A 25,296-nucleotide genomic window follows, 5' to 3' on the forward strand; every position below is an offset into this window, starting at 1 on the left:
GAGAAGATTCCCCTACCGTATGAAATAAAGAGTTTTATTTTTCATAAATCAGTGTTTATGCAGTGGACCGGAGACCAAGGACACCCCCCAAAATCAAATTCGCAAAAGCAAACTTGCAGACACTAAAATACACAAATCTCAAATGGAAGAACAACTCATTTTCTACCCATGCAAATTTATTTGGCTCAGCTGTTGTGCCTAGCAGTGTTGTTTTGAAGAAGACTGATGTCAGCCTATCCCAGAAGCCTTAAAAGGCTTGTTTTGGTGTCATTTTTGGTGGGCTATGTGGGTAAAAACCCAGTAATATCTGTGTACTGGGTAATGTAGATAAGGGATGCTCTTCTCGTAGGTAATAGCCTGGAGTGGTCTGTCGCGGGGCACGTGATCACTTGCACAAGAAGGAAGGCACGTTTAGTTTCTCTCAAGTCCCACTCCAACCCCCTCCCTCTCTCCTTCGAGGAGTCTTCGGCCTTTGAACTGTATGTTAAGAAGATCCCTGGTAATTTGACAGACGTTTTGTGTGCTAGGCGCATGTTTACATCACAACCAACCTAACGGTATATCTGATCATAGACCTATATCTAATATAGGTCCCTGATCTGATGACACACCAACCACGAGGCAAGTAATTACTTCAAAACAAATCATGCAGAGTAACTGCGCTTGCAACGTTTATTCAATTTAGTGTAATGAGATGAGGGAACACAGTCCTGGCTGAATGTAGTTCTCGCAATGCGGGTTCCTGGTTGTAATCAGTTATCCTGAATCTGCTTGAATCGCCTGTCGGAAATTGAGCCTGACTGTAAATATTGTTGTGTTCTGATTCAGTAGAACCCCCATTTTAAGACCTCCACAAATCTGAGAAAATCAGGTCTTAAAATGGGTGTATATTTACAGAGGTTATGAACATAAAGTCAGAGTGAGAAGACCGAGAGGAAGTCTTAAATTGGGGGGGGGGGGGGGGGTTCCTCTGTAGTGGATTTGGCCCTGCGTGACGGTTTTAGACGTAGAGGTTTTCTGTTATTCTGGATTATGTACATGTATACTGCAGCACTTTGGACGTGCATTATTTCACCAATTTATTTCCAACACGGGGAATTTAAGCTGTCGTGTAGCAAAAAGGTGGAACAGCCAGCACAAAGGATAGCTCTCTCCCGCTCTTTTTGTAAGAAACTCTTCTTCTTTCCTTTCTTTTTAAACATATAATTCATCTCTCTCACTCTCTCTCTCTCTCTCTCTCTCTCTCTCTCTCACGCTCACTCATTCTTTGCAAACATCGGGGTTTCCAAGTGAGTGGTTGGGGGGGGGGGGGGGGGGGGTGCCAGTTTGTCTTGTAAAAATAAAACAAAAACAGCACCGTTTTCATCTTCATAATAGGGAGGTTTAGATATTGCGTTACGTACCCCGACCTCACCTATCCCTATCGAGATAAGTCACGCAGAGGAAAGTTGTAAAAACTGCTCGTTAGATACCACGTCACCTATAAACTGTATTTATTTGACCTGTAGGAAGAGGCAAACCGTCTTGAACAATATTTTTCCCCAGGAAGCGACTCCAAGAACACAGAAGACTCGAAGGTGAGTGACAGACCTTGTAGTCTTTCTGTGATAGTAGTAGTCCAGTGGACGATACTTGCTCTGATATCGCAGAGCCGTTGGAACGGGTCACCCGATTTACTAGTTAGTAATTTTAGTCAAGCAACCACACAACTAAACAAGTCGCGTAAGGCGAAAATACAACATTTAGTCAAGTAGCTGTCGAACTCACAGAATGAAACGGAACGCAATGCAATTTTTCAGCAAGACCGTATACTCGTAGCATCGTCAGTCCACCGCTCATGGCAAAGGCAGTGAAATTGACAAGAAGAGCGGTTTAGTAGTTGCGCTGAGAAGGATAGCACGCTTTTCTTTACCTCTCTTCGTTTTAACTTCCTGAGCGTGTTTTTAATCCAAACATATCATATCTATATGTTTTTGGAATCAGGAACCGACAAGGAATAAGATGAAAGTGTTTTTAAATTGATTTCGACAATTTAATTTTGATAATAATTTTTATATTTTTAATTTTCAGAGCTTGCTTTTAATCTAAATATAACATATTTATATGTTTTTGGAATCAGAAAATGATGGAGAATAAGATGATCGTAAATTTGAATCGTTTTATAAACAAAATAATTTTTTTACAATTTTCCGATTTTTAATGACCAAAGTCATTAATTAATTTTTAAGCCACCAAGCTGAAATGCAATACCGAAGTCCGGGCTTTGTCGAAGACTACTTGACGAAAATTTCAACCAATTTGGTTGAAAAATGAGAGCGTGACAGTGCCGCCTCAACTTTCACGAAAAGCCGGATATGACGTCATCAAAGACATTTATCAAAAAAACGAAAAAAACGTTCGGGGATATCAATCCCAGGAACTCTCATGGAAAATTTCATAAAGATCGGTCCAGTAGTTTGGTCTGAATCGCTCTACACACACGCACGCACACACACACATACACCACGACCCTCGTTTCGATTCCCCCTCTATGTTAAAACATTTAGTCAAAACTTGACTAAATGTAAAAATGTGGTTTATGCGCCAGGATATAGGAAAATGCTGTAAGAGGAGGTCTCATACTTTATTTGAATGGTTCATATTTAGATTTTAAAGTAATATGAGATACGTTGCCTTCACGTATAAAAACTGTTTTATACGTGATCACGCCCGTATCAGAAGCACGCACAGCGATAGACAGTGGGAATACCCGCAGTGATAGGGGTGTAGTATGCACGTAACGTGGTATCTTACGCCGCTCAGAAGTTGTCAAAAAGAAGGTCACAGTGTTCACGTATTATCGAGACACCGACACATTTGCACTAAAATCCATTCTAGGGGAGCTTTTCCATTATTTTTTCTACCGTAGGGATTGAATTCATTCCATTGAATAGATTTTAACTACAAAATACATTTGAACGAGCGGTATTTTGCTTTCTGTGTCTGCTTTTCGAAGTGAATCGAGGCGAGCACACTGAACTTGATAGGCCCACAGAAGGTTACGCGACGTAAGTCTCAGCGCCTTGTCGTTTGTGGGGTCATGCTCTTGACACATCGGCGACTACGATGCAAAACCAGAATTATGAAATATGGACTGAAGCGTGAAGGAAAGATTTCAGAAAACATTGAGCATCCCGTTACACCCTTCTCGGATGGTTGGACTTGATAAAATCTGACATACGTTGCGCTGACGTATGGAAGGGTTTGCTACTGACGTGAACACGTACCTAATCACCACACGCAGCGCGACACGCATGTGAGATAGGTGTCCTGGTATGTGACGTATATACGTAGCTGATAGGGACGCAGTTTCTAAAGCTCCCCAGGCTATTATCATTGCCCGTGTCAGTCACCAAAACAGACTACGGCAACTGACTCGCATTTACATGATTGCATTCATCTTTCGAGTCTCCTGGCTATTCGCTAAAAGCCACTCTAACAGGCACTCAATAAAAGCGTATCAGCCTTCTTATCTGAACACTTTCAGTCGACAGCAGAGCTAAAATATTGACGTGTTGTCAGCGATCGCAAACTGAGATTGTGTGCTCAGAGGTAATTTCTCAACAGTAAGGCTTTACTTGTAACCCAATAAATAAAACACTAACGTGTCTATCACACACACGCACAAGCAGGGTACAGTTTACGTTCCATTGCTTAAAAAATGGTCGCATTTTGGGCTCGACTTTAACGGTTCTTTTGTGGATAAAATATAGAGCATTTTCTTCGTTTTAAGGGGGGCCGGATGCTTCCATTAATAACCTTTTCAAACGTCGACACAATCATAGGCCTTAAAATATCAGACCCCCCCCCCCCAAAAAAAAAAAAAGAAAAGAAAAAAAAGAGACGTCAAAAACCCATGCACTGTACTTTTACTTGTTTATCTCTTTTTATAATTTGCTTCCCAACCCTCCCTTCCTTACCCCACGTCTTACACGTTGTTGTGGTTGTTAACTCCCCCCTTGACACACACACACACACACACCACCTCTCTTTCCCACCCGAGGTGCGGACGGACGAGCACTGAGACGGGCACAGACTCTTCTTCCTCTGTCTTTTTCTACTTCTTAATAGTTTACTTTAACTCCAAAGGTTAACGACAAGCCGAAACCAGTAGTTGCAACGGTCGTGTAGTAAAAGTGGCAGTGTGACTGTCTGTGTTAATAAATGATTTGAAAAACCCACGAAAGTTTAAAAACTTGCTTTACGGTGATTTTTGTTTTTATTTTATTTGTTTAAAAGTCTCTTCAAAACCCACAAATTGTTGGCACTGTGCCTTTTCTGTTAACAGTGAAACAAAGAAAATAAAAGTGTTCAATTGCTGCCGTGACTGGCAAGCGATTCCACTTTTGACAAACAGCACAGCAATCTAACGGCGTCGTTCCACCTGACTGGACCTTAAAACCAGGCGATCACAATCATCGTTCTGGCTTTCACCTGCTTTGCTAGCAGCAGAAAGGGCCAATGTCTTGGACAAATTTAATTAATGTTGGCACTTCTCCGCCCAGTCCGCGGGGACCCTAATCACTGAGCTGAGGTCAATCCTGTTACTTTGGCCTTTCAAGTCGTGTGCCACCAATGTCTCTAACCAACATTGGTGTTTTTCCCCTAATGTGAAACCGGTCTTTGCTCTTGTTTTGACTTATGTTCTGACAAGGTGCTAAAGGTTAGAGCAGGTAGAACAGGATTCAGTTCTGTGGCAGCCGTCTCAAGGGCTGGTCACTCAAAGTTCACCGAGTGGTCTACCTTACTGTGTAAATCGTTATTGAGGTGTTTTGTAGGCTCACGGTGCCGCTATAGCCAGGTTATTTTTCGTCAAAGTTTTAAATGTGACCGGACCTCGCTGTTCAGCTAAAGCAAGGTTTTGCGGCTAGATTTCGTGAAGCGTTTGGGTGTATATTTGAACGAATGTGATCTACATGTACTAAAGATGTATTGGCAAGAATAAATACTTTTAACCTAAAACAGACAATAATCGGTTCTCAGCGTCTTTTAACATTTATCAGGCTATTGTTTTCCCCAAAAGATCGTTGAGCTCTGTTTGAAGAAAAAATGGACTCGTATGAACACACACAAAAAGGAAGAAAACAAAAACCAACAACAAACACGAGCTCCGTGAAGGTCTATCGCGATCGAAGCACGTGGCTATACTGACAGCACGTGCTGTCGCCGTCAAAATGTCAGTGACGTCAACAGGTAGTAATTATCAGCACTACTTGCCATGATTATCCACACCCTGGTCACGTGTTTTTTTGATTTTTTGCTTCTTTTTTGTTTTGTTCAACATTTTATGCAGTTACATCACCATGCTTAGAGGGCAGTGAGATCATTATGCAGAGAGCTCAGAGCTGGGGGGAAACACACAAAGATAAACCTGCACATGACACTGAATGTCGGTTAGTCTGGTAACGGCAGAGGCTGAACCGGGGATGCGGGTGGGATTGATTACGGTCCTCATATTGGCATGTACTTTTATTCTCAGTCTACACAGACAACGTTCTCTACACAGACAACATCAGACATTGAATGTGATATCAGTTATTAAGCTTGACTCGCGGAGGAAGAATAAACGTGCAAATTGTAACACATGTATATACCACTTGCACAAAACATGAAAAGGCCATGAAAAATCACACGTAGCCTATAAACTACAGCAGCGGTACCTGCGATGTGAGGCTGATTCCAATGAGACAGATAAGATAAGAGGCCTCCTGCCAGTAACGCTGATGGGGTCTATGTGGACCAAAAGAGTGGGATTCCCTGTAGGTGGAGTTTCTGGAGGGGGCCAGGGTGGAGTTTTTCAATAAAACTTGCAAACCATACTCGAATTTCTAAGAAATATCAAAAAAGATTGAAAAACATCAAATTCTACCGATGTCGCCAAGCATCACGTGACTTTCAGCGATATCAGCGACACACTACAGGAACAAAATCCTGTGGTATTCCCTGTATACAGGGAATCCACCTCCAGGAACTCCACCTACAGGGAATCCCACTCTTTTGGTCGACATAGACCCCATCAGCGCCACTAACGGACATTTTCAGTTGTCTCATGCGGATGTTTTTTTGTGTGCAAAAATACACCTTTCACAACAGGTTCCGCTGTACTGTTTATTCAAATCATTCGCCGCTTTTGTCAGTCAAAACCGTTGGCTCTCCGACGACTCGTAGAAATTACAAACATAATAAACACGGCACACTGATTTTGGCGCGATGATTCAGATCTTGAATACTGATGTCAAAGACTGACAAATTATGTTCAAATTACGTGCCTTCGCCTTTTAGCAGCTTTGTGAGAGAGACAGAGGGGGAGAAAAACACTGAAATGGCTTGCCGCAAAGAATTCGTTTGCACAGATCAGATTTCAGCAAGAAATGCGGCCACACGGAACGAAGACATGCATCAGTGTAGGGGCCTATCGGGTTTTATTGTCTATTCAGTGTAAGTAAGATTACTCAGTTCGATCAGGCCATAAATACTGACTGTATTGTAACTAAGTCAGAAAATTTTTTTTTCCCTACACAACATTCTTTTGACACGGTATAATTTGTTGGACTGCACCACTTACATGGGCAATCTTATCGGATTTCCGCAAAGAATGAATCGGCATCCCGTGGAGCCATGACTCTTGACGTGAGCCGAATAAGTATAACGTTTAACATGATCGTTTATGTAACTCAACTTGTTACCGGAGAATCCACTGTAGCTTGAAAAGTGTGCCCGTGGGGTGGGGGGGGGGGGGGGGGGGCGTCTGTCTGTCCGGCCTGCCTGGCTCCCGGCCTTTGCCCTGTGCTCAGTGTCTGTCTCAGTGTCTGTCTCTGTCCCTTTGCCTGTGTGTACGCCTACCTGTCCACGTATAAGATCATACTAACTCAGTTTTGCTATGAGCAAACTGCTTCTATGACCGAGGTTTTCTATAAGTTTTTTTCTATAGATTTTCCACATGCTATCAACCCTGGAGACTAAACAATGTCTTTGGTGCGTGCTTTAGAAAATCACAATGCCTGGATAGGTTCCGCTAATTTATCACCAGACCCCTGCAGTCTAGCCTTTAAAGACTCCCGCGTTAACCGTCATGATATTAACCATGCGGCAGGTCAATCCAGACTTTTGTATGCGATAGAGACATCTTTCTATTTGGACATAATTTATTATATAGGCCTACCAAAAATCCCGGCTACAACAAATCGCCTGGTTGTTTTCAGTACAAAGTGGATTTCTTTTTTGTTTGTTTGTTGCTAAATCAATTTCTTCACTGACACTGCAGGGCGTTAGTCTACACAATTAATTGAGCAAAAATGTGCCGCTCCGAACACAGAGCAGGCTTGCTGTTGATTTTTGGTATGTCCAAATAGAACGATGCTGCTACCCCAAGTAAAAGTCTGGACATGTGTGTGGTGGCTGACACTGGACATGATCATCTACACAAGCAGACACTATCTTTCCACAGAATAGAGACAATCAAATCTATGCGTCAGGTAAGGTGACACTTCGCACTCACACAATCTTCGCCGGCTGGGGGTCGATCTTTAAAAGGTTCTGATCGATTTGTTAGCAAATCGTCACAACATGGGTATCAAGTCTCAGTGGTGTCGCGTTACATGTGAGAGAGAGACATAACGGTGTATTAGTGTGATAAGGGCAAAGCATGTTCTCTACCCCCCTAGCTCAAGACTGATTCATACTAGTGTGTGTGTGTGTGTGTGCGTGCGCGGGTGTTGTAACATGCAAGAGTACCTTTGTCATGTGTCTGGAACCAGTGCAAGACCTACAAATGATACATATTTATACAGTGATAATCAAATTTGTTTTATTGTGAACCATTAAAATATCAAAAGTGTGTGTATGTGTGTGTGTGTGTGTGTCAGTGTGTGTGTGTGTTTATCATTGCACACAATTGTTTGCACATTCAGTACAGAGAATGAGAGATATCCTTTATGTGACCTGCCCCCCCCCCCCCCCCCCCTTGGGTTCTGAGAATATGTGTAAGGGACCACAGAGAGTGACATATGATACTTTTCACACAAATCTGAGCCATAATGAGCACAGGAACAAAATTCTTCATGACAAACTGGCTGTGGTCGTTTAATATCTTGTAAGACAACACAACACTGAATCAAAATCAATGACACCACAAAGAAACTTTTGATTTTAGAGTTAATTGAACAAGTGACATACATGTCACACGAATCGGAGCCATAATTACCACAGGGGGGAATATAAGACAAAATGGCTGTGGTAATGTAATCCCTTGTAACACAACACTGAAGCAAAACAAGAACGAAACATGCTTGGCTGAAACACGCTTGGCTGAAACACACACACTCTCTCCCTCTGACACACCAACACTCTCTCTCTCTCTCTCTCCCAACCATACACAACCACACAGACACTCTCTATCACACACACACACACACACTCTCTCTCTCTCACACACACACTCCCCTTCTCTCTCACACACACTCACACACACAAAACAGTTCGGCTAATTGCATTTTGATTTTCATATGAAAATACTGAACATGTTCATCAATAAATGCAACACATCATATCAATATGTATTTATATATATATATATACTAGATGATTACCCGCTTCGCCGGGAAGCCGGGTAGAAGTAGAGCCGATTGCCGGGTGAGTGGCGCACCGTACGCCAGCTTCGCCGGGTACCCGGCTTTGCCGGGGTGAGTGGCGCACCGTACGCGATTGACGCCACACAAAGGAAGGGAGATAAATGCGCAAAACACTGGAGAAGATAAGGAAGAGTTACTGGGAATGGATGTACAGAAAAACCATAAAAACCAAAATCGGTTCAGCGCTGCGCTCTGAGAGCACGTGTTGAAATATCTCATCGATGAGGTTATGTCCGGGTGTAGCTGAATACGGTGTCCAAATTTGAAAAAGATCCACCGAGAACTTTGGCCGTGCATCGCGAACAGACAGACAGACAGACACTAGTAGTATATATATATAGATATATGTATACAACAACAAAAAGGTGCATACCAACTCACAAATAATACCTATTTCTTGAAAAACGCACAGTAACTTTTTTCACCTTCCTTCAGTTTTGCAGGCCATGTTACTTGTAAAATATAATTTGCACAAGCTGAACAAACAAACAAACACTGGAACTTTTTTGACTAATTAATGCAACATACACAAACCTCATGATATTTCCTTGAAAAAGAGTCGGACACTTCAAATGCATTTGTACGTAAAAGCAGGGCTACACGAGACAGTCTGAACAAAAACAAATGAACAAGCAAACAAAACTAATACAACAACAAAATCCAACAAAAATCATTTGACACAGATGTCATACACATCCATAATAATGAAAGTGCAATGCACAGTTTGAGTTAGAATTTAAAAAAAAACATCTACACACAATCAACTAACCAATAAAAAATAATAACAATGTTTTGACAGACTGTGATTCTCATCTTATAAACTGGCAGTCTCAGAGTAGCATCAACTAGTGTTGCTGACGGGGTCTATGTCCAGGGGCGGACGAGGGGGGGGGGGGGGGCACAGGGGGCACGTGCCCCCCCCCCCCCCACCGAAAAAAAAAAAGAAGAAGAAGAAAAAAAAAAGGTTTTTGTATGCTGATTCTATGACCATTTCTAAGTTCAAATGGCACCAGATGGCACCATTTTGCTTCTTTGGGCAAAAAATTTTTCCGGGGGAGCATGCCCCCGGACCCCCCTAGCAAATTCACTTTCGATTCAAAGTGCCCCCCCCCTTACAAAGCAACTGATCCGCCCCTGATGTCGACCAAAAGAGTGGGATTCCCTGTAGGTGGACTTCCTGTACAGGGAATCTCACAAGGTGTAGTTTCTGTAGGGAAGTAGGATACCGCTCGATCTCGTGCCAAGCGCGTGACTGTCGTAAACCGATTTGAGTTACTTCCCTTCCACAATTGCGGTTCCACAGGAAAATCTGTTAGAATTCCTGAATTTGTGGGCAGTATGTCGTTATTACGAGTAATTTATTTTAGCTGCATTTTCTTTCATTTTGTTACTGTTTTAAACTTTTTTTAAATCAAAATTGCAAACCATACTCAATTTTTGTTTTTAGAAATACCCAAAAAGATCGAAAAACATCAAATTCTACCGATGTCGTTAAGCATCACGTGACTTTCAGCGAGATCGGCAAAACGCTTACAGGAACTCCAAACTGTGGTATTCCCTGTATACAGGGAATCCCCCTACAGGAAGTCCACCTACAGGGAATCCCACTCTTTTGGTCGACATAGACCCCATCAGCACTAGTGTTCTGGTCACCAAAAGAAAGATCTCAAATCATAATTCAACTGTTTTCAGGCCATTTGTGATTAAGTTCTACAATGTAATACTAAGAAATGCAAACAGCAGTCACATTTGTATCACATAATTTACAAAAAGTCAACAAAGCTTTGACATAAACACACACACACACACTCTCTCTCTCTCTCTCTCTCTCTCTCTCTCTCTCTCTCTCTCTCTCTCTCTCTCAGGCCAGATGCAAAAAAGCATATCTATGCTTCTTCTTGTTACCCTTATTAAAAAAATAAAGATTTGTCATTTTCATTGTCTCTCTCTCACACACACACACACACATATAATCGCACACACACACAGGCACATGTGCACACATACACACACACTCCCTCTCTTGTACAGCTATATTCCTCCTACTCACAAACACAATTGCGGTACATATATATATATATATATATATATATACATATATTGGCAAAATCATTCATGCACATATATATATGTTAAAAAAATACACTAGAAAAAGTTCCATTCATTCACAAAATGAAAGGAGAATATTGATTAAAAAAAAAGGTAAATGTCCCACATCAACAACAACAAAAACAGACTAATAGTAATAAATATCATTGTAAAATTGCAGAATATGATCTTTTGATTTAGTCAGATAAAATGCTTCAAAGTGAGCTGCTAGCTTATCTGCAGCTCTGAGCGAAAGAACCCGAGTATAAGAGTAGATTTAAAGAGGTGTAAATAGTGAATAGGTCGTAAACAGAACTTTTAAAGGTCCTTGTCTACATTTTTATACCGAAATCGCCATTTGACCATTAAAATGCAGAGTCTATTATCTACAATTATCAACAATACACCCCCTTTCGATCAGGAAAGACGAAGCCAGTGTAGCCGTTTGAAAATTCATTGTAGTATTCCAGCGTAGTACTCATAGTAGGATATCCTTATTTGGAAAATGCCAAGCGCAAAACTCTTCTCAAATCCCGTGCATTTCGTGCGTTTAAAAAAAAGCGCAGACAGCGCTCCAGTGTCAAACTGTTGCTGCACTTGTTTGGGCGTGGCTATAAGCATAGTGACATGAATTTGATTGGTCAGTATTTTTAGGCAAAGCACATGTTCTCAGCAAACAGAAAACAAAATATTGGAAGCGTGAGTCACGCTACCCAAAAATAAAAATAAAAATTTCTATAACTTTTTTCCCCATGGTTCATTCATCATCTGACATAACTTTTTAGCAAAATCTAACCATAAGATTATTGAAAAAAAGCACAATTGTAGACGACCACCTTTAAAGTAAAACAATGCAATAAGAAATTGCATTTTCTGAAATACACACGTGTACTTTTATCAAGACTAGTATTAAGAGTGTCCCTGAAAAAACAACTAATGACTGAAAGTTCTCAGTAACGTTTTTCACATTTTCTCTGTAAATTATATGAATTTTTTGAGTTTGAGATAATAGTTTGTTTTTTATTTGAACTCAACAATTTCAAATCTGAAGGTTCACAATTACTGAGGTAGAAAAATACAATATTTAGGATTGCACAATATAAAATTTTTTTTAATGTTGAGAGTTTAGCTGATAAAAAATCATTCAAATTAAAACAGGAAAAAAAAATTACCTACTTATGTTGTAGATTTTAACTTAAAAGGCCCACTCCGCCTCACAGGAGGTTTGCAGCACGATTTGAGCTTATCGCGAAGGATTCCCAACTAACCTGTATGCTTGACATGAAATAAAAATTGTTTCAAAATGTCTTCGCATTGGAAAGCAGCCAGGACGTCCCCAAGGGGTAAGCATTCAAATAAAAGTATGTTTGACATGTATGTAAAAGCTTGGGAGGCTCTGTGATCATAAACTGATGGTTTACGGGAGGCGGAGTCTGCCTTTTTAAACATTTACTGAACAGAACCTCAACATTGCCCTGTGCTAGAGTAGCCTGTGTGTGGTGGTGATAACACTTAGTCTCTTGCCCATGATTCCAGGTAATGATGCTCCCATGGAATCCACTTCTTTCTCCATCCGTCTCTCCATGTTGGGATAAAACTCCTCCCCAGGAATGCCTTCACCACCCGTTGCTGCCTGCTCTTGAGTTTGTGCACTGTTCGTCAGTGTGTATCGCATTGCACCGCTAAGCTGACTGGAAGGGCCACCAGCTTTTCCCACAACAAAAGGTTTCGGCTTGCGACCACTATAATCTGCAGGGAGAGCCACGTTTCTAGTTTTCTCAATGTCAAAGTTAGTCATGGCCAGGGCCAAGTGGGCTGTGTTGATACCGCTAGGCTCTGCACCTTTAGGGAAGGAGTGAGGTTGTGTGGTCGCTGCTGCAAGCATGATCATCATTTCTTCATCATCATCAATATCTTCTTCATCGTAGTCGTCCCCCTCTAGCTCATCCGCCTGGGAAACCAATTTTGGGGTCGGTGACCTGTCTCGACTAGCACTCTTCTCCATCTGCTTGTGTTTCGGGGTAAGTTTTTCAAGGGGTCTGAGCGGAACCTCTGGCTTACACATGGGTATAACAGTGAAGAGATCTTCCCCAAAGTTTGCACTGTGTTGCCGACTTGCCTGAATAGTGGACTTCATTGTATCATTGGCCCGCACTTCCCTCAATTTCTTGGTTATCTGTGTGGGTGAGTGGTTGGGAAAATTAGAAAAGTCTACTCTCTTGGTAATAATTGGGCCATAAGGTGTCTGAATTTCTTTATGAAGGGCGCCAAGGCGTGTGTTGAAATTTTCCATGAACAAGTCACTGGCCGATTTCATCAGCTGTTGTTCTTTAGCCGGTAGGCGCTTAATACTGTGTGTAATTTCTGTGCATATTTCTCTTTGTTGTGCTTGGGTTTGTTGAGGTTTTTCTACTGGTTCTTGGGTAGCTGTAGTAGAGTTTTCTTCACCTGAGCCTTTGAAGTGATTTTCTAGATCTCTTTTTAGTGTCTTCTGAGCCTGTCTCATTTCTGGTGTCACAATAGATTTTCCAGAACGGCTCTTCTTCTGAGAATGCCAATCTTGAATGCCTCTGTTGTTCTTGTTGTCGCGATAGTACCCGTTGTTTGGCACATAGCGATACGTGACTGGCTCCACATTTGCTTTCCAAGGCGGACAATACTGATCATCACCAAAGTCTTCATCGATGCAGTGAATCATTGTTCTTGAACTTGGATGCCCCTTCTTCAAAGAAGTTTCTGACTTGTTTCGAGGCGGCGGCTGGCCGGAAATGTACTTGGGATAGGGGACGACTTCCCGCCATCCTGACGCTGCCTCGCTCCAATCATCTAGCACAGACGACTCAAAGACAAGAATGTCATCCAGCGAACACTGCTCACTGTTGTCCACCAGTTTCTCTGTCAATGCCTGGCTGACTGCCTGTGAGAAGTGGGAGGGGGCAGAACGTACCCCATCTCTGGCCGAGGAAGCGTTGCTGGGACTGGGAGAGCTCGTTTCCTCTGAGTCCTTCTTGACGTTTTTGTCAAAGCTGCTTTCAGTGCAACCCGAGCGTGGGGTGGCATAACTTTCACTATGTGAGGGCATGGTACACATTTGCAACATAATGGCTGTATCCTTTTTTGTCAGTTCAGCGTCCACACGATGTCAGTTTTTGTAAGTGCAGAATATGAGTACTCCGAACATACTGATCATGTTGAATGAAAATTGCACACAAAATAAAGCAAAATCTCTTCATATCACTGAGCAGGTTTATAACTCACACTATGCCTGCACAACTTACACTGCCAATTCGCGGATCACGCTTCCCTAAATCCTTTCTGTCGCCATCGCACTACTGTCCACTAATCCTCAGCCAAAACACGGCTTGTGTGATTTGTGTCGTCTGCTACAGCAGACGCGCTGTGGAGAAAGCAGTGTCTCACACTCTGCTGCCATTATTCATGGCGCAAAATCACTGCTGATCCGTGGCATGGAGGAACACCGACGACACGAAAGGAGGACACTGGTTGGAGAAGGGGCTGGGTGGCTATCCCATAGCCGCGAACTGTGTTTGAGTGGTTCGCAAATAGGCCAAAAGCTTCCTTTCTCCCTGGGCAACTTGAAATCTCGTCTGTGACACGAGATCATCCGAAACTGTGAGATAAGGCGGAAGGAGTTTGGTCGGCAAACACAAATCTGTTTTAGATTAGAATTTGTTTGCTTAATGATAACAGTAATTTTAACTCTACATTTTAAGGTATCTCACAGTTGCAAACTTATGAAATTGAAAGAAAATGAAAATTCGTGACTAAAGGAGTAACTTCCGTATTTCAGTAAGAGCGCATGCGCGCAAAAATTACCGCCTGATAGCTCTTCGGGAAGTACCACATATTCCCAATATTTAGATGTATAGAAAATGTATCGGTTCCACAGTGAGAAGAGAGGGGTTAAGAGAAAATCAGTCTTTCAAGCCCACGAACAATGGCACTATCAGGGAAACGGATTTCAGCGGCTAAGCCAGGTAAGTAGAGTGGCCACACAAGCGGAAGTTAAACAATGTCTTTGACAGACCATGGCTGTGATAATGAAAGCAGAAAGGACACACAGAAACACGTTTGTCCTTGACAATCAGCTAATTTCACAGAAAAGATAAAGACACCACCAAAATAAAAACGTTATTTTGCTTCACAATACATCACTTTGTGTATGTAAAACTGTGGGGATGATTGTTTGTGTATTTACAGTGAGTAGGAGCGGAAGAATGGGAAATGCGTTGTTACGTTCAACGACGTGACCCATAACATGAAAACAACACATGAGTTTTTTTCACAGGCACCTAATTTTGAGGTATGGCTGATGTGCCATCTTGCCAGCCTCTTCGGGCCGCTCAGGTTTTCTTTCCCTCCTCTTGTCTGAATTCCTGCTCATAGTAATCCGGTACTGGTACAGTGGTAGTTTCCCTAATCCATCAATGTTCCAGGTCCTTTGTCTACATAGCTCATTTGATGTAGCAAAAGGAATATGATTACTCTGTAGAAGTAATTAATACACATTTTTCTTCAACCTAGTTTTATTTGTCTGCTTCTGATCCTTCTGCAAATTATCTTGTGTGATTTCAAGTGCCTAAAGTTAAAGCAGGTGCTCAAGTTCAAGGTGTGACTGTGCGGGGATAAGTTTTTTTGTCTTGTCATACTGTGATACAGTACTGGACAAGCGCCTTCAAAGTTATGCGACAGTTATTTCACTTGATTGGGAGAGAATGATGTCTTGCTTGTCCATGCATGAGCTGATAAAGTAACAGTGGAACCCTTTTCTAAGATCTCCAAATATCTGAAAAAATATCAGGTCTTGAAGGTGAATTTATACTAGATTTATAGAGATTGTGAACAGAAAAAGGAAGGTCTTTAATTATAGAGATTGTGAACAGAAAAAGGAAGGTCTTCAGGGGGGGGGGGGGGGGGGTGTCTGTATATAAATATTTATATTCTTAGACTAACTTACACTCCCATTTAAATGTGAAATGTTTTTTTCAAGTACAGTTTGTTTGTTCGTTCATGGGCTGAAACTCCCACGGCTTTTACGTGTATGACCGTACAAGTACAGCAGCAAAGGCAGGTTTCACAATATTGCATGTCTGAGATAGCAAAAACGTTTTTGGCTTATATTTAGAAGAAAAAAAAATGTTCATTTATGTATTGTTGTTTATTTGTGGTGGTTTGTATGTTAATAAAGAGATAGAAAACACAATATGAGTTAATTTAAATAAAAATTGACTTTACAAGTGTGTCGTAAAGTGTGCTATCGTTCAATTTGCGACAGACACGATTTCCCGGATTTTTGCATGCTGTGAGAGGGCCATGCAATAACACGACAAAACCATTATTTTCCACCATAAAACTATCTAAATCACCACAGTCACTTCGTTGTTTAGATTATCTAATTCTTGTAAAAAGGTGTAAATGCAAGTTAATCCACCAACATTTCGATGGGAAGACAAAAATTCTGACTTTGACAGACTGAAGAAAAAGTTAAATTTTTCAAGATCTGTCTGTCGCTGAAAAATAGGTCACGACACCAAAACAAAGTTCTGACCTACTTCTGGCTATCAAACTATTTTCCTGCAAAACCATGTGCAGTTGTGTCATAAAAGCTTACAAATCAAAGAAATCACAGATATTTCCGTTTCAGGTTGCACGTTGGTTTAAATGAATATTTTGATATCCAATCGTGGAAGATGATTGCGTTGGTCGCGAAAAAACCCGATAGCTCAATTTTGTTAACCTGAGTTTCGCTTTGTTCTGCCGCCATTTACTAATTTGCATATATTCCTACGCACGCGCCATGTTAGTAGTTTCGAACACGAGGTACTTTCGAAGGGAGGTAAGACTTGTTTAATTGTTTAACCTCGTCTGTCGCCAACGATAGCGCGATTGAACGATAGCATTTTTCGTTTCGTTTCGGTTTATATGCTTGATAAATGCTTTTCTTCTTCTTTAAATCCGTTTTAAGTGATGGATTTTGTCCATCGGAACAACAATCTTTTGCCGATGATAAATGGTGGACCGATAACATCTCTTTTGGGGGGCAAATATCAACATAAGCACTTACTGTCTATAGGGCGGAGATGTAGCTCAGTCGGTAGCGCGCTGGATTTGTATCCAGTTGGCCGCTGTCAGCGTGAGTTCGTCCCCACGTTCGGCGAGAGATTTATTTCTCAGAGTCAACTTTGTTTGCAGACTCTCCTCGGTGTCCGAACACCCCCGTGTGTACACGCAAGCACAAGACCAAGTGCGCACGAAAAAGATCCTGTAATCCATGTCAGAGTTCGGTGGGTTATAGAAACACGAAAATACCCAGCATGCTTCCTCCGAAAGCGGCGTATGGCTGCCTAAATGGCGGGGTAAAAATGGTTATTCACGCTAAAAGCCGTGGGAGTTTCAGCCCATGAACAAACAAACAAACTTACTGTCTATAAAAATAACTTTCTTGTGTTTTGATGATAGTGCTAATGGAAAAAGTTGTTCAAGTGATTCCATGTTAAATCTGATATTTTTGTGGAAATGTGAGATCGGCCATGTAGTTACTGTGAAACCTGCCCTAAGTCCTATTACTGGTAGTAGTGTGAAACGAGATTTCAAATTCAAGGAGCGTCAAATTAAGTTTTATGTGGTGACATTCCTTTTAATAATAATAGCTGTAACTTGTTTTGACAGCTGCCGCCACATTTGATGGAAACAGTATGCCCGAAAGCAGAAGTGCCAGAGATGATCCGGGACTTGGATGCTTTCAGTGTGGTGTTGGGATTTGACTGTGATCAATGTCTTGCCTTGCTCAAGGTATGTTTTAGTTTTACCATTGTTTCAGGCTTGCACTCTATCAGAAACCATTTTGTAATAATGAAGTCAATGATTTAAACATTTGCTCAACTTTTGTTATTGTTTGAATTATGAATGATAGTGTTGATCACTTGATGCCATTGTTCATGTATTACTACAGCAGACTTCCACTAACTCGCGGTCTTTGGGGTCCAAAGATTTTTGATCACGATATATCCGATTTGCCATGCAGTTTGGGGTCCAATTAAAGGGAAGAAACCGCGTTCTCCTCTGAGTCAGAGAAAAACGCGGTTATTTTCCTTGTTGGTCACAAAAAGCCTGTGAGCGTCACGTTGGCGTGTGTGCGTTTGCCATGTGAGTGTATGTGTGTGCGCGTGCGCTTGCACGCCTGGCATGTGGTTGTGCTACGATGTTCATGTGTATGTGTTACTGCGTTTCTCGCAAGTGTGACGCTTCTGTTGGCAACTAAGTTCTTAAAAGATTAACTGCGATGACACGTTTACTTTTATCGGCAGATGACGATTTCTTTTCTTTTTTCTCTGACTCGTACGTCGTCACAAATTTACTAGTTAATCAGACACAGACGTACACTGTACGCGTATAGCGACTCACTGCTGCACACACACTGTGACACCAACTGACATTGAACAGAACGCAAGCCGTGGTGAATTACCACATTATTTTATTTCGTTTGGAAACGCAAGAAGCTGAAGCACTTCATGGCGCCTGTAGAAAATCCGGGGCGTCTAGCTGAGATCGCGATTAGCGGGACTCGAGTGTTAAATTGCATGCCTGACAAGATTGCAGAAGACTGAAGCGCAGTTTAAGCACTTGATTGGCGCCTGTGGCCACCCGGACCGTCTAGCAGAGATCGCAATTAGCTGGACTCGAGTGTTCAACTGCACGCCTGACTGGCCATACTGACTGGTCAGAGACACTTAACCTCTATAGGCACGGGGCCAATTTGACGATACCGATCGTGGCATGAAAGTTCTTGAATGAGTGGGGCACGTGCGCGTGAAAGGTTTGTTTTTCTTTTGTTCGCAGGTCTCGATCAACCCGTAATGTACACAACCTCAAAACACACACACACGTAGAATACTATTTGGAGAGACTGAGGGAGAGAAAGAGAGAGACTGATAAGATGAAATGACAATTTACTGCATGATGAAAGGGCATTGGACCCAGAGAGAGATAGCGTGGTTATGATAGAACATTTGTTCATGATCTGTACTATTTTTTGGCCTTTACGTGACTAATTTTTTTAAAAGGTCGGTCCTGTTTTTTCGGGGTCCAAGAGGTCTCCGCGATATAGCCGAAATCGCGATTTAGTGGACCACGAGTTTGTGGAAGTCTGCTGTATTAGTATTAGAGTTTTGTACCACGGTACCACCAGGAAGATAGTGTCATCTACCTGCAACATTTTTAGATTCCTTTCTTTTTCTTTCTTTCTTTATTTGGTGTTTAACGTCGTTTTCAACCACGAAGGTTATATCGCGACGGGGAAAGGGGGGAGATGGGATAGAGCCACTTGTCAATTGTTTTTTGTTCACTAAAGCACTAAGTGACTAATCAAAAATTTGCTCCAGGGACTTGCAACGTAGTACAATATATTACCTTACTGGGAGAATGCAAGTTTCCAGTACAAAGGACTTAACATTTCTTACATACTGCTTGACTAGAATCTTTACAAAAATTGACTATATTCTATACAAGAAACACTTAACAAGGGTAAAAGGAGAAACAGAATCCGTTAGTCGCCTCTTACGACATGCTGGGGAGCATCGGGTAAATTCTTCCCCCTAACCCGCGGGGGGTCTGCCTTTTCACATTGACAATACTTTTGATACAGTATTACTGATTTCTAATGTGTGATAAAGAAGAACGGTATTGCTGGAAGTGAAATGGATAACTCGGTGCTTAACCAATACACAGTACTTCACAAACCTGTAACTTTTTGCGAAAATGTGTATCAAATACGTGTGTGCCTGTGAACAACATTTTGAGCACAAGAGCAAATTGACTGATTTGCTGACCAATCTTCGTGCAGAAACTCCTGGGGCGGCTGATGAACTTCGAGCCGAGGCGGTCACATGACGACGGACCCCAGGATGAGGAACAGGAACAGTTTGCCAAACACTTCTGTGAACTGGGGGGAGTTGAGGTAACAACCACTGCAGATTTTATTGAAGAAAAGAGGCTGGCTTGTTTTGATTTGGGGGTTATTTTTGAACGGCGTCGCTGTTCAGGCTGGAGTTTGTTGTTTCTGGTCATGGTTGTTTACAAAGAACTGAGGAGCTGTGGTTTGATAGTGTGCGTGGTGTCATTTTCACTTCAATACCTGTTCATTTCCTGCGCAGGTGCACTGCTTGTACTCCAATAATGCTTATTGTTGACTCACCTGAGTAATCGGTGAGTTGTAGTGGGCGTCCGTGTCTGTCCGTATGACAAAGGCAATTCGTATAAGCATTTGCTTTTCTTGTTATGACTTAGAAATGTCCACCCTGTAAAGTGGTGTTTTTATGGTCGTCCCCTCATCCCATAATGATTTGATTGTTGAATTCATGTGTTTATTTACTATTTCTCTTGCAGGTGCTCCTTAGAATATTGATGTTCGGCTCTATCCTTCCACACATAACAAGAGCCAACAAAGGTAAGTCATCAGTCATTGTTGCAACGTGAAGCATGATGAAAAGGATGGTCATTGAGTTTTAATAAAGCCTAAAGGAGTTTGAACATTGTTTTTGTGAATGTCAATATTGCTTGAAAGAGGTTGTGCAGAACAGTTAATGTGCATGTCTTATTTTTGTTAAACTTACAGTATGAGGTAAAAATTAATGGAGAAAGGTTTAGCTGACACATTTGCGCATCTCATTGAAAACTCATGCATTAATGTATTGTTTCAACTTGGTGATTCACATTACTGGTTAGAGATGATAAACATGTTGAGCGTACATTTAAAAGTAAAATACTGTCTGTGTGTCTTCCAGTGATATGGGAGTCAGAACGCATGCTGAGGATAAAGAGTGTTGTACTGGAGATACTGACCAAGTTAACTACCACGGTGAGGTTTACTTTGGCAATACTGGCACAGTTAGTATCTATGATGGTAGGGGAGGTGGTCGGGGTGGATGCTGCATTAATCAATATGTAACTCATATTTTGTGGTTTAATGCCTCAGCAGATGGCCTGTGAGACTGGAACTTTAAGCATCAGTAAACCGTCCTACAGCAGTCCCTCTCATGAACGGACACCCTTGGGCCATAGCAAAACTGTCCGTACATTGCAGGTGTCCGGTCACGGGAGGGGTGACCACACCACCCCCTCCCCCATACACCCACACAGAGACACACAAACAACAGGATTGAGTCTATGCTAATCACTTCTTGTGGCTACTAAACAATAACAATACACTCCTAATACTTCTTTAAACGTTCTGTAAAAATGATATGTGTGAAAAGTGTTCAAAAGAAGAGATAAAATAAATCCTCAAGGCAGTGAACACACTCACCATGCACTGACATACGAAAGCAGCCACACAAACACAGCACAGAGGAGCGTGTGCAGATGCTTTGCAAGAATAAGCTTGAAAACCAGTTTGAATAAATAGCAGCAGATAGAGCTGCATGTCATAATCATGTAATTTATTTTCTTCTTGTCTGGCTTTATTGACTGCATGCCGATTGTGTGGCATAGCACTGACTTTTCACTCTTCAGTCGGAAATACACTGTACATAACACAGCTCCCACTCTCCCTCACTAATGCCTACCCCAAGCCGTGACAACTGATGCTTGGAAATTGTGTGGAAGAGTACACCTCTCCAATGCTCTTCCTACTGACATGCAGTGACACTGGACACCCCACAGAGTTTAGCCAGCTACCCCTCCACCCCCCTCCCTCTCTCTCACTCCCTCCAGCCATGTACTGTTTGGGGCTGTGGCCAGAGAGGCCAGCTGCACTGTTCACTCAGAGCAAAACCAGTTGACTGTGTGGTAACTTTTGACAAAGCAAGACAACTGAAGGGTTCACAGATTAGGCAACCGACTCACTGGTCAAGGCTGAGGGGAAACAAGAGTATCTTGTCAATGAAAGAGGTTACACACAGACACACGATGCTGTGAACTGTGGCCGGTTTTTCACTCTCTTTCGCTCAGGACCTTCATCGACTGTGGTTTCTGTTGTTTACGTCCAACAGACAAGAATAAAGAGCACAGTGCAGTTTCATGTTGGCATCTTCGCATGTACTCCACTCCTGACCAAAACTACCCCCCCTCCTGATGGGTACACGTGCACTCAAGTTATCAGTGACTGTCATCACGCCATTGCGGCTGTGATCTTTGTACCAAGAGCCGGACTGCTCTGTTATCGATTTTGTGGTTAAAATTTGACGATGGTCTGTCCGTACATTGGAGGTATGTATGACCTGCTGTTGGGACCGAAAATGAGTGTCCGCGTCCACGTTTTGCAGGTGTCCGTTTAAGGGGAGGCAAATATAGAAGGAAAACACTCCGTGCGAGCAAATGTGTCCGTACATGTCGGGTGTCCGCTCACGCCGGGGGCCGTACATTGCAGGGACTGCTGTATGACCAATAGAAGAAAACGACCAATGTTAAAAAACAAAAAGTGCATGTGGGAGTTGTAACTCATAATCTCTGAAGAAGTTAAGTTTATTTTTTGTAGTTGTCTGCTTGTTCGGTTTAGTTATGAAGATTTGTTATGAACAAAACTAAAGGCTGTATGAAGATGACACAACAGGTAAGATGTGATGTTATATCATAATACAAATAGGATGTGATGTTATTTCATGGTCCTAGGTGACGGTGTTGATGTAATGTGTAGTTTTCATAATTGTATTATCTGTCAATTTCAGCCTATGGGGGACCAAGTAACAAGCAAGCTGTTAGAATGTGACGATGTGCTCAACTACGTCTTCACACTGCTTGCCCATGAGAAAACATTCATCAACTCCTGCCAGTTGATTGAAGACATGCTCCAGTCGCGCAAGGATGTTCTTGATCTTCACAGAATAAGTGAGTCAGATTTGTGCTGAAAGGATCTGACTTTGGGGTGTTTGGTTTGTGCACATCATTTTTGTGTTGTATAGTGTTTTCTTCCTAATGAAGCTTGCTTATAACAACGCGCATGAATGGCAGTAATATATTTTTTATTAGGGAATGGTGTTAAATTTCTTGTGTATATTATTTTTTTTAAGTCAGCAGTTAAAAGGATTTGGTTTGTGGGTCAAGGGGGGGGTTAACAGATTTTTGACTCACATGCGAAGCAAAAGTGAGTCTATGTACTCACCCGAGTCGTCCGTCCGTCCGTCCGTCCGTCCGGAAAACTTTAACGTTGGATATTTCTTGGACACTATTCAGTCTATCAGTACCAAATTTGGTAAGATGGTGTATGATGACAAGGCCCCAAAAAACATACATAGCATCTTGACCTTGCTTCAAGGTCAAGGTCGCAGGGGCCATAAATGTTGCCTAAAAAACAGCTATTTTTCATATTTTTCCCATTTTCTCTGAAGTTTTTGAGATTCAATACCTCACCTATATATGATATATAGGGCAAAGTAAGCCCCATCTTTTGATACCAGTTTGGTTTACCTTGCTTCAAGGTCAAGGTCACAGGAGCTCTTCAAAGTTGGATTGTATGCATATTTTGAAGTGACCTTGACCCTGAACTATGGAAGATAACTGTTTCAAACTTAAAAATTATGTGGGGCACATGTTATGCTTTCATCATGAGACACATTCGGTCACATATGATCAAGGTCAAGGTCACTTTGACCCTTATGAAATGTGACCAAAATAAGGTAGTGAACCACTAAAAGTGACCATATCTCATGGTAGAAAGAGCCAATAAGCACCATTGTACTTCCTATGTCTTGAATTAACAGCTTTGTGTTGCATGACCTTGGATGACCTTGACCTTGGGTCAAGGTCACATGTATTTTGGTAGGAAAAATGTGTAAAGCATGTGAGTCGTATGGGCTTTGCCCTTCTTGTTTTCCAATATACTTGGCTTCGAATAAATGAAAGAAAGGGATAAAAAACAGTCTCACGTGGTGACTGATACGCTCTCACACACAAAATATTATAAGTAGGGTTGTTTTTGACTCACATGCGAAGCAAAAGTGAGTCTATGTACTCACCCGAGTCGTCCGTCCGTCCGTCCGGAAAACTTTAACGTTGGATATTTCTTGGACACTATTCAGTCTATCAGTACCAAATTTGGCAAGATGGTGTATGATGACAAGGCCCCAAAAAACATACATAGCATCTTGACCTTGCTTCAAGGTCAAGGTCGCAGGGGCCATAAATGTCTAAAAAACAGCTATTTTTCACATTTTCTCTGAAGTTTTTGAGATTGAATACCTCACCTATATATGATATATAGGGCAAAGCAAGCCCCATCTTTTGATACCAGTTTGGTTTACCTTGCTTCAAGGTCAAGGTCACAGGAGCTCTTCAAAGTTGGATTGTATACATATTTTGAAGTGACCTTGACCCTGAACTATGGAAGATAACTGTTTCAAACTTAAAAATTATGTGGGGCACATGTTATGCTTTCATCATGAGACACATTTGGTCACATATGATCAAGGTCAAGGTCACTTTGACCCTTATGAAATGTGACCAAAATAAGGTAGTGAACCACTAAAAGTGACCATATCTCATGGTAGAAAGAGCCAATAAGCACCATTGTACTTCCTATGTCTTGAATTAACAGCTTTGTGTTGCATGACCTTGGATGACCTTGACCTTGGGTCAAGGTCACATGTATTTTGGTAGGAAAAATGTGTAAAGCAGTTCTTAGTGTATGATGTCATTGCTAGGTTTAGGTCAAGCATGTGAGTCGTATGGGCTTTGCCCTTCTTGTTTATTCTTATTTTCTGTTTTAATGTCGTTTTTGTTTAGGTTTTCAGTTGATTCTTACGTTTTGTTTATGTGAACATTGTTTCAGCAAATCTGCGAACATTGCTGTCTTGCCTCACCGACACACAACTTGCCAACTTCTGTCGCATTCTTGCTGTCGCCATCTCGGACCTTGACATCTATGAGAACAAATCCTCCTGTAAGTAACTTGAGATTGAAATGGCAATTGTTTTCTGTGTGGGTTAGGGTGAGGAAACAGTGATTGGTTACATGGGGGGGGGGGGGGGGGGGGGGGGGGGGGGGGGGGGGGGTTTATGTGTGGTTGCTGGCGACAGGGCTTGTGGTGTATTTTGCCAGTATTAATTAAGTAGAGGAGTGTCCTGTGTTCAGTTTTGAGGAATGGATATTTTATGTAGTCATTTACCTATGACGATAGCTTTCTTATGGCCTGTCTTTATGTCTCTTTGCAGTGTATGCTCAAAACAAACAGAAGAGGAGTAAAGGTTTTGTCAATCTGAGAGATATTAACCAAGGTAAGTAACTTCTTATTAATGGGGTTGTGAAAGCTTGTGTGACCATTAATGACATCCGACAGCGATACATGCACAGCCTGGCGGTGGCCTTACAATTCATTTTCTTCTGCTGGCATGACGGTAGTTTCTCAGCCAAACTTATTTTTCGAAATTCTTTGTCAGTTCCTAGGAGAAGTGACACAATGTTTTATGTGACGTCATTATGGCGTATTCACCAACTTTTTTCGCTTATGGCGACAGAGAAGTCTCATTGAAATACAGGGTCAAGAAGAGAAGTCTTGTTCAGTCGGTGATGTTTTTCATTAAGCATT

At 41.8% G+C, this 25,296-nt stretch overlaps 2 protein-coding genes across 3 annotated transcripts in view; one reads left to right on the forward strand and one right to left on the reverse strand.

The window, feature by feature from the left end:
• Positions 1-11,489: 11,489 nt before the first annotated feature.
• On the reverse strand, positions 11,490-14,337 carry LOC138971371 (uncharacterized). The gene has a single exon (XM_070344105.1). It carries the CDS (start codon positions 13,855-13,857, stop codon positions 12,238-12,240), a length of 1,620 nt encoding a protein of 539 aa, XP_070200206.1. The 5' UTR covers positions 13,858-14,337; the 3' UTR covers positions 11,490-12,237.
• Positions 14,338-14,583: 246 nt separating this feature from the next.
• Positions 14,584-25,296, forward strand: part of LOC138971358 (short transient receptor potential channel 4-associated protein-like) — a 42,658-nt gene continuing 31,945 nt past the window's right edge. For both annotated transcript variants that reach the window (XM_070344084.1, XM_070344092.1), the window contains exons 1-8: positions 14,584-14,755; positions 17,448-17,570; positions 19,621-19,734; positions 20,163-20,223; positions 20,561-20,634; positions 22,442-22,601; positions 24,541-24,651; positions 24,923-24,985. In XM_070344084.1, the coding sequence (XP_070200185.1) occupies positions 14,651-14,755; positions 17,448-17,570; positions 19,621-19,734; positions 20,163-20,223; positions 20,561-20,634; positions 22,442-22,601; positions 24,541-24,651; positions 24,923-24,985 (811 nt within the window). In that variant the 5' untranslated portion in view covers positions 14,584-14,650. The remainder of the gene's footprint in view (positions 14,756-17,447; positions 17,571-19,620; positions 19,735-20,162; positions 20,224-20,560; positions 20,635-22,441; positions 22,602-24,540; positions 24,652-24,922; positions 24,986-25,296) is intronic.

Source organism: Littorina saxatilis, linkage group LG1 (assembly GCF_037325665.1).
Source record: "Littorina saxatilis isolate snail1 linkage group LG1, US_GU_Lsax_2.0, whole genome shotgun sequence".
In the NCBI taxonomy this organism is placed as follows: Eukaryota; Metazoa; Mollusca; class Gastropoda; order Littorinimorpha; family Littorinidae; genus Littorina; species Littorina saxatilis.

Excerpts from the sequence above, each read along its gene's own strand:
- LOC138971371 (XM_070344105.1), bottom strand. The coding sequence starts at position 13,857 with ATGTTGCAAATGTGTACCATGCCCTCACATAGTGAAAGTTATGCCACC.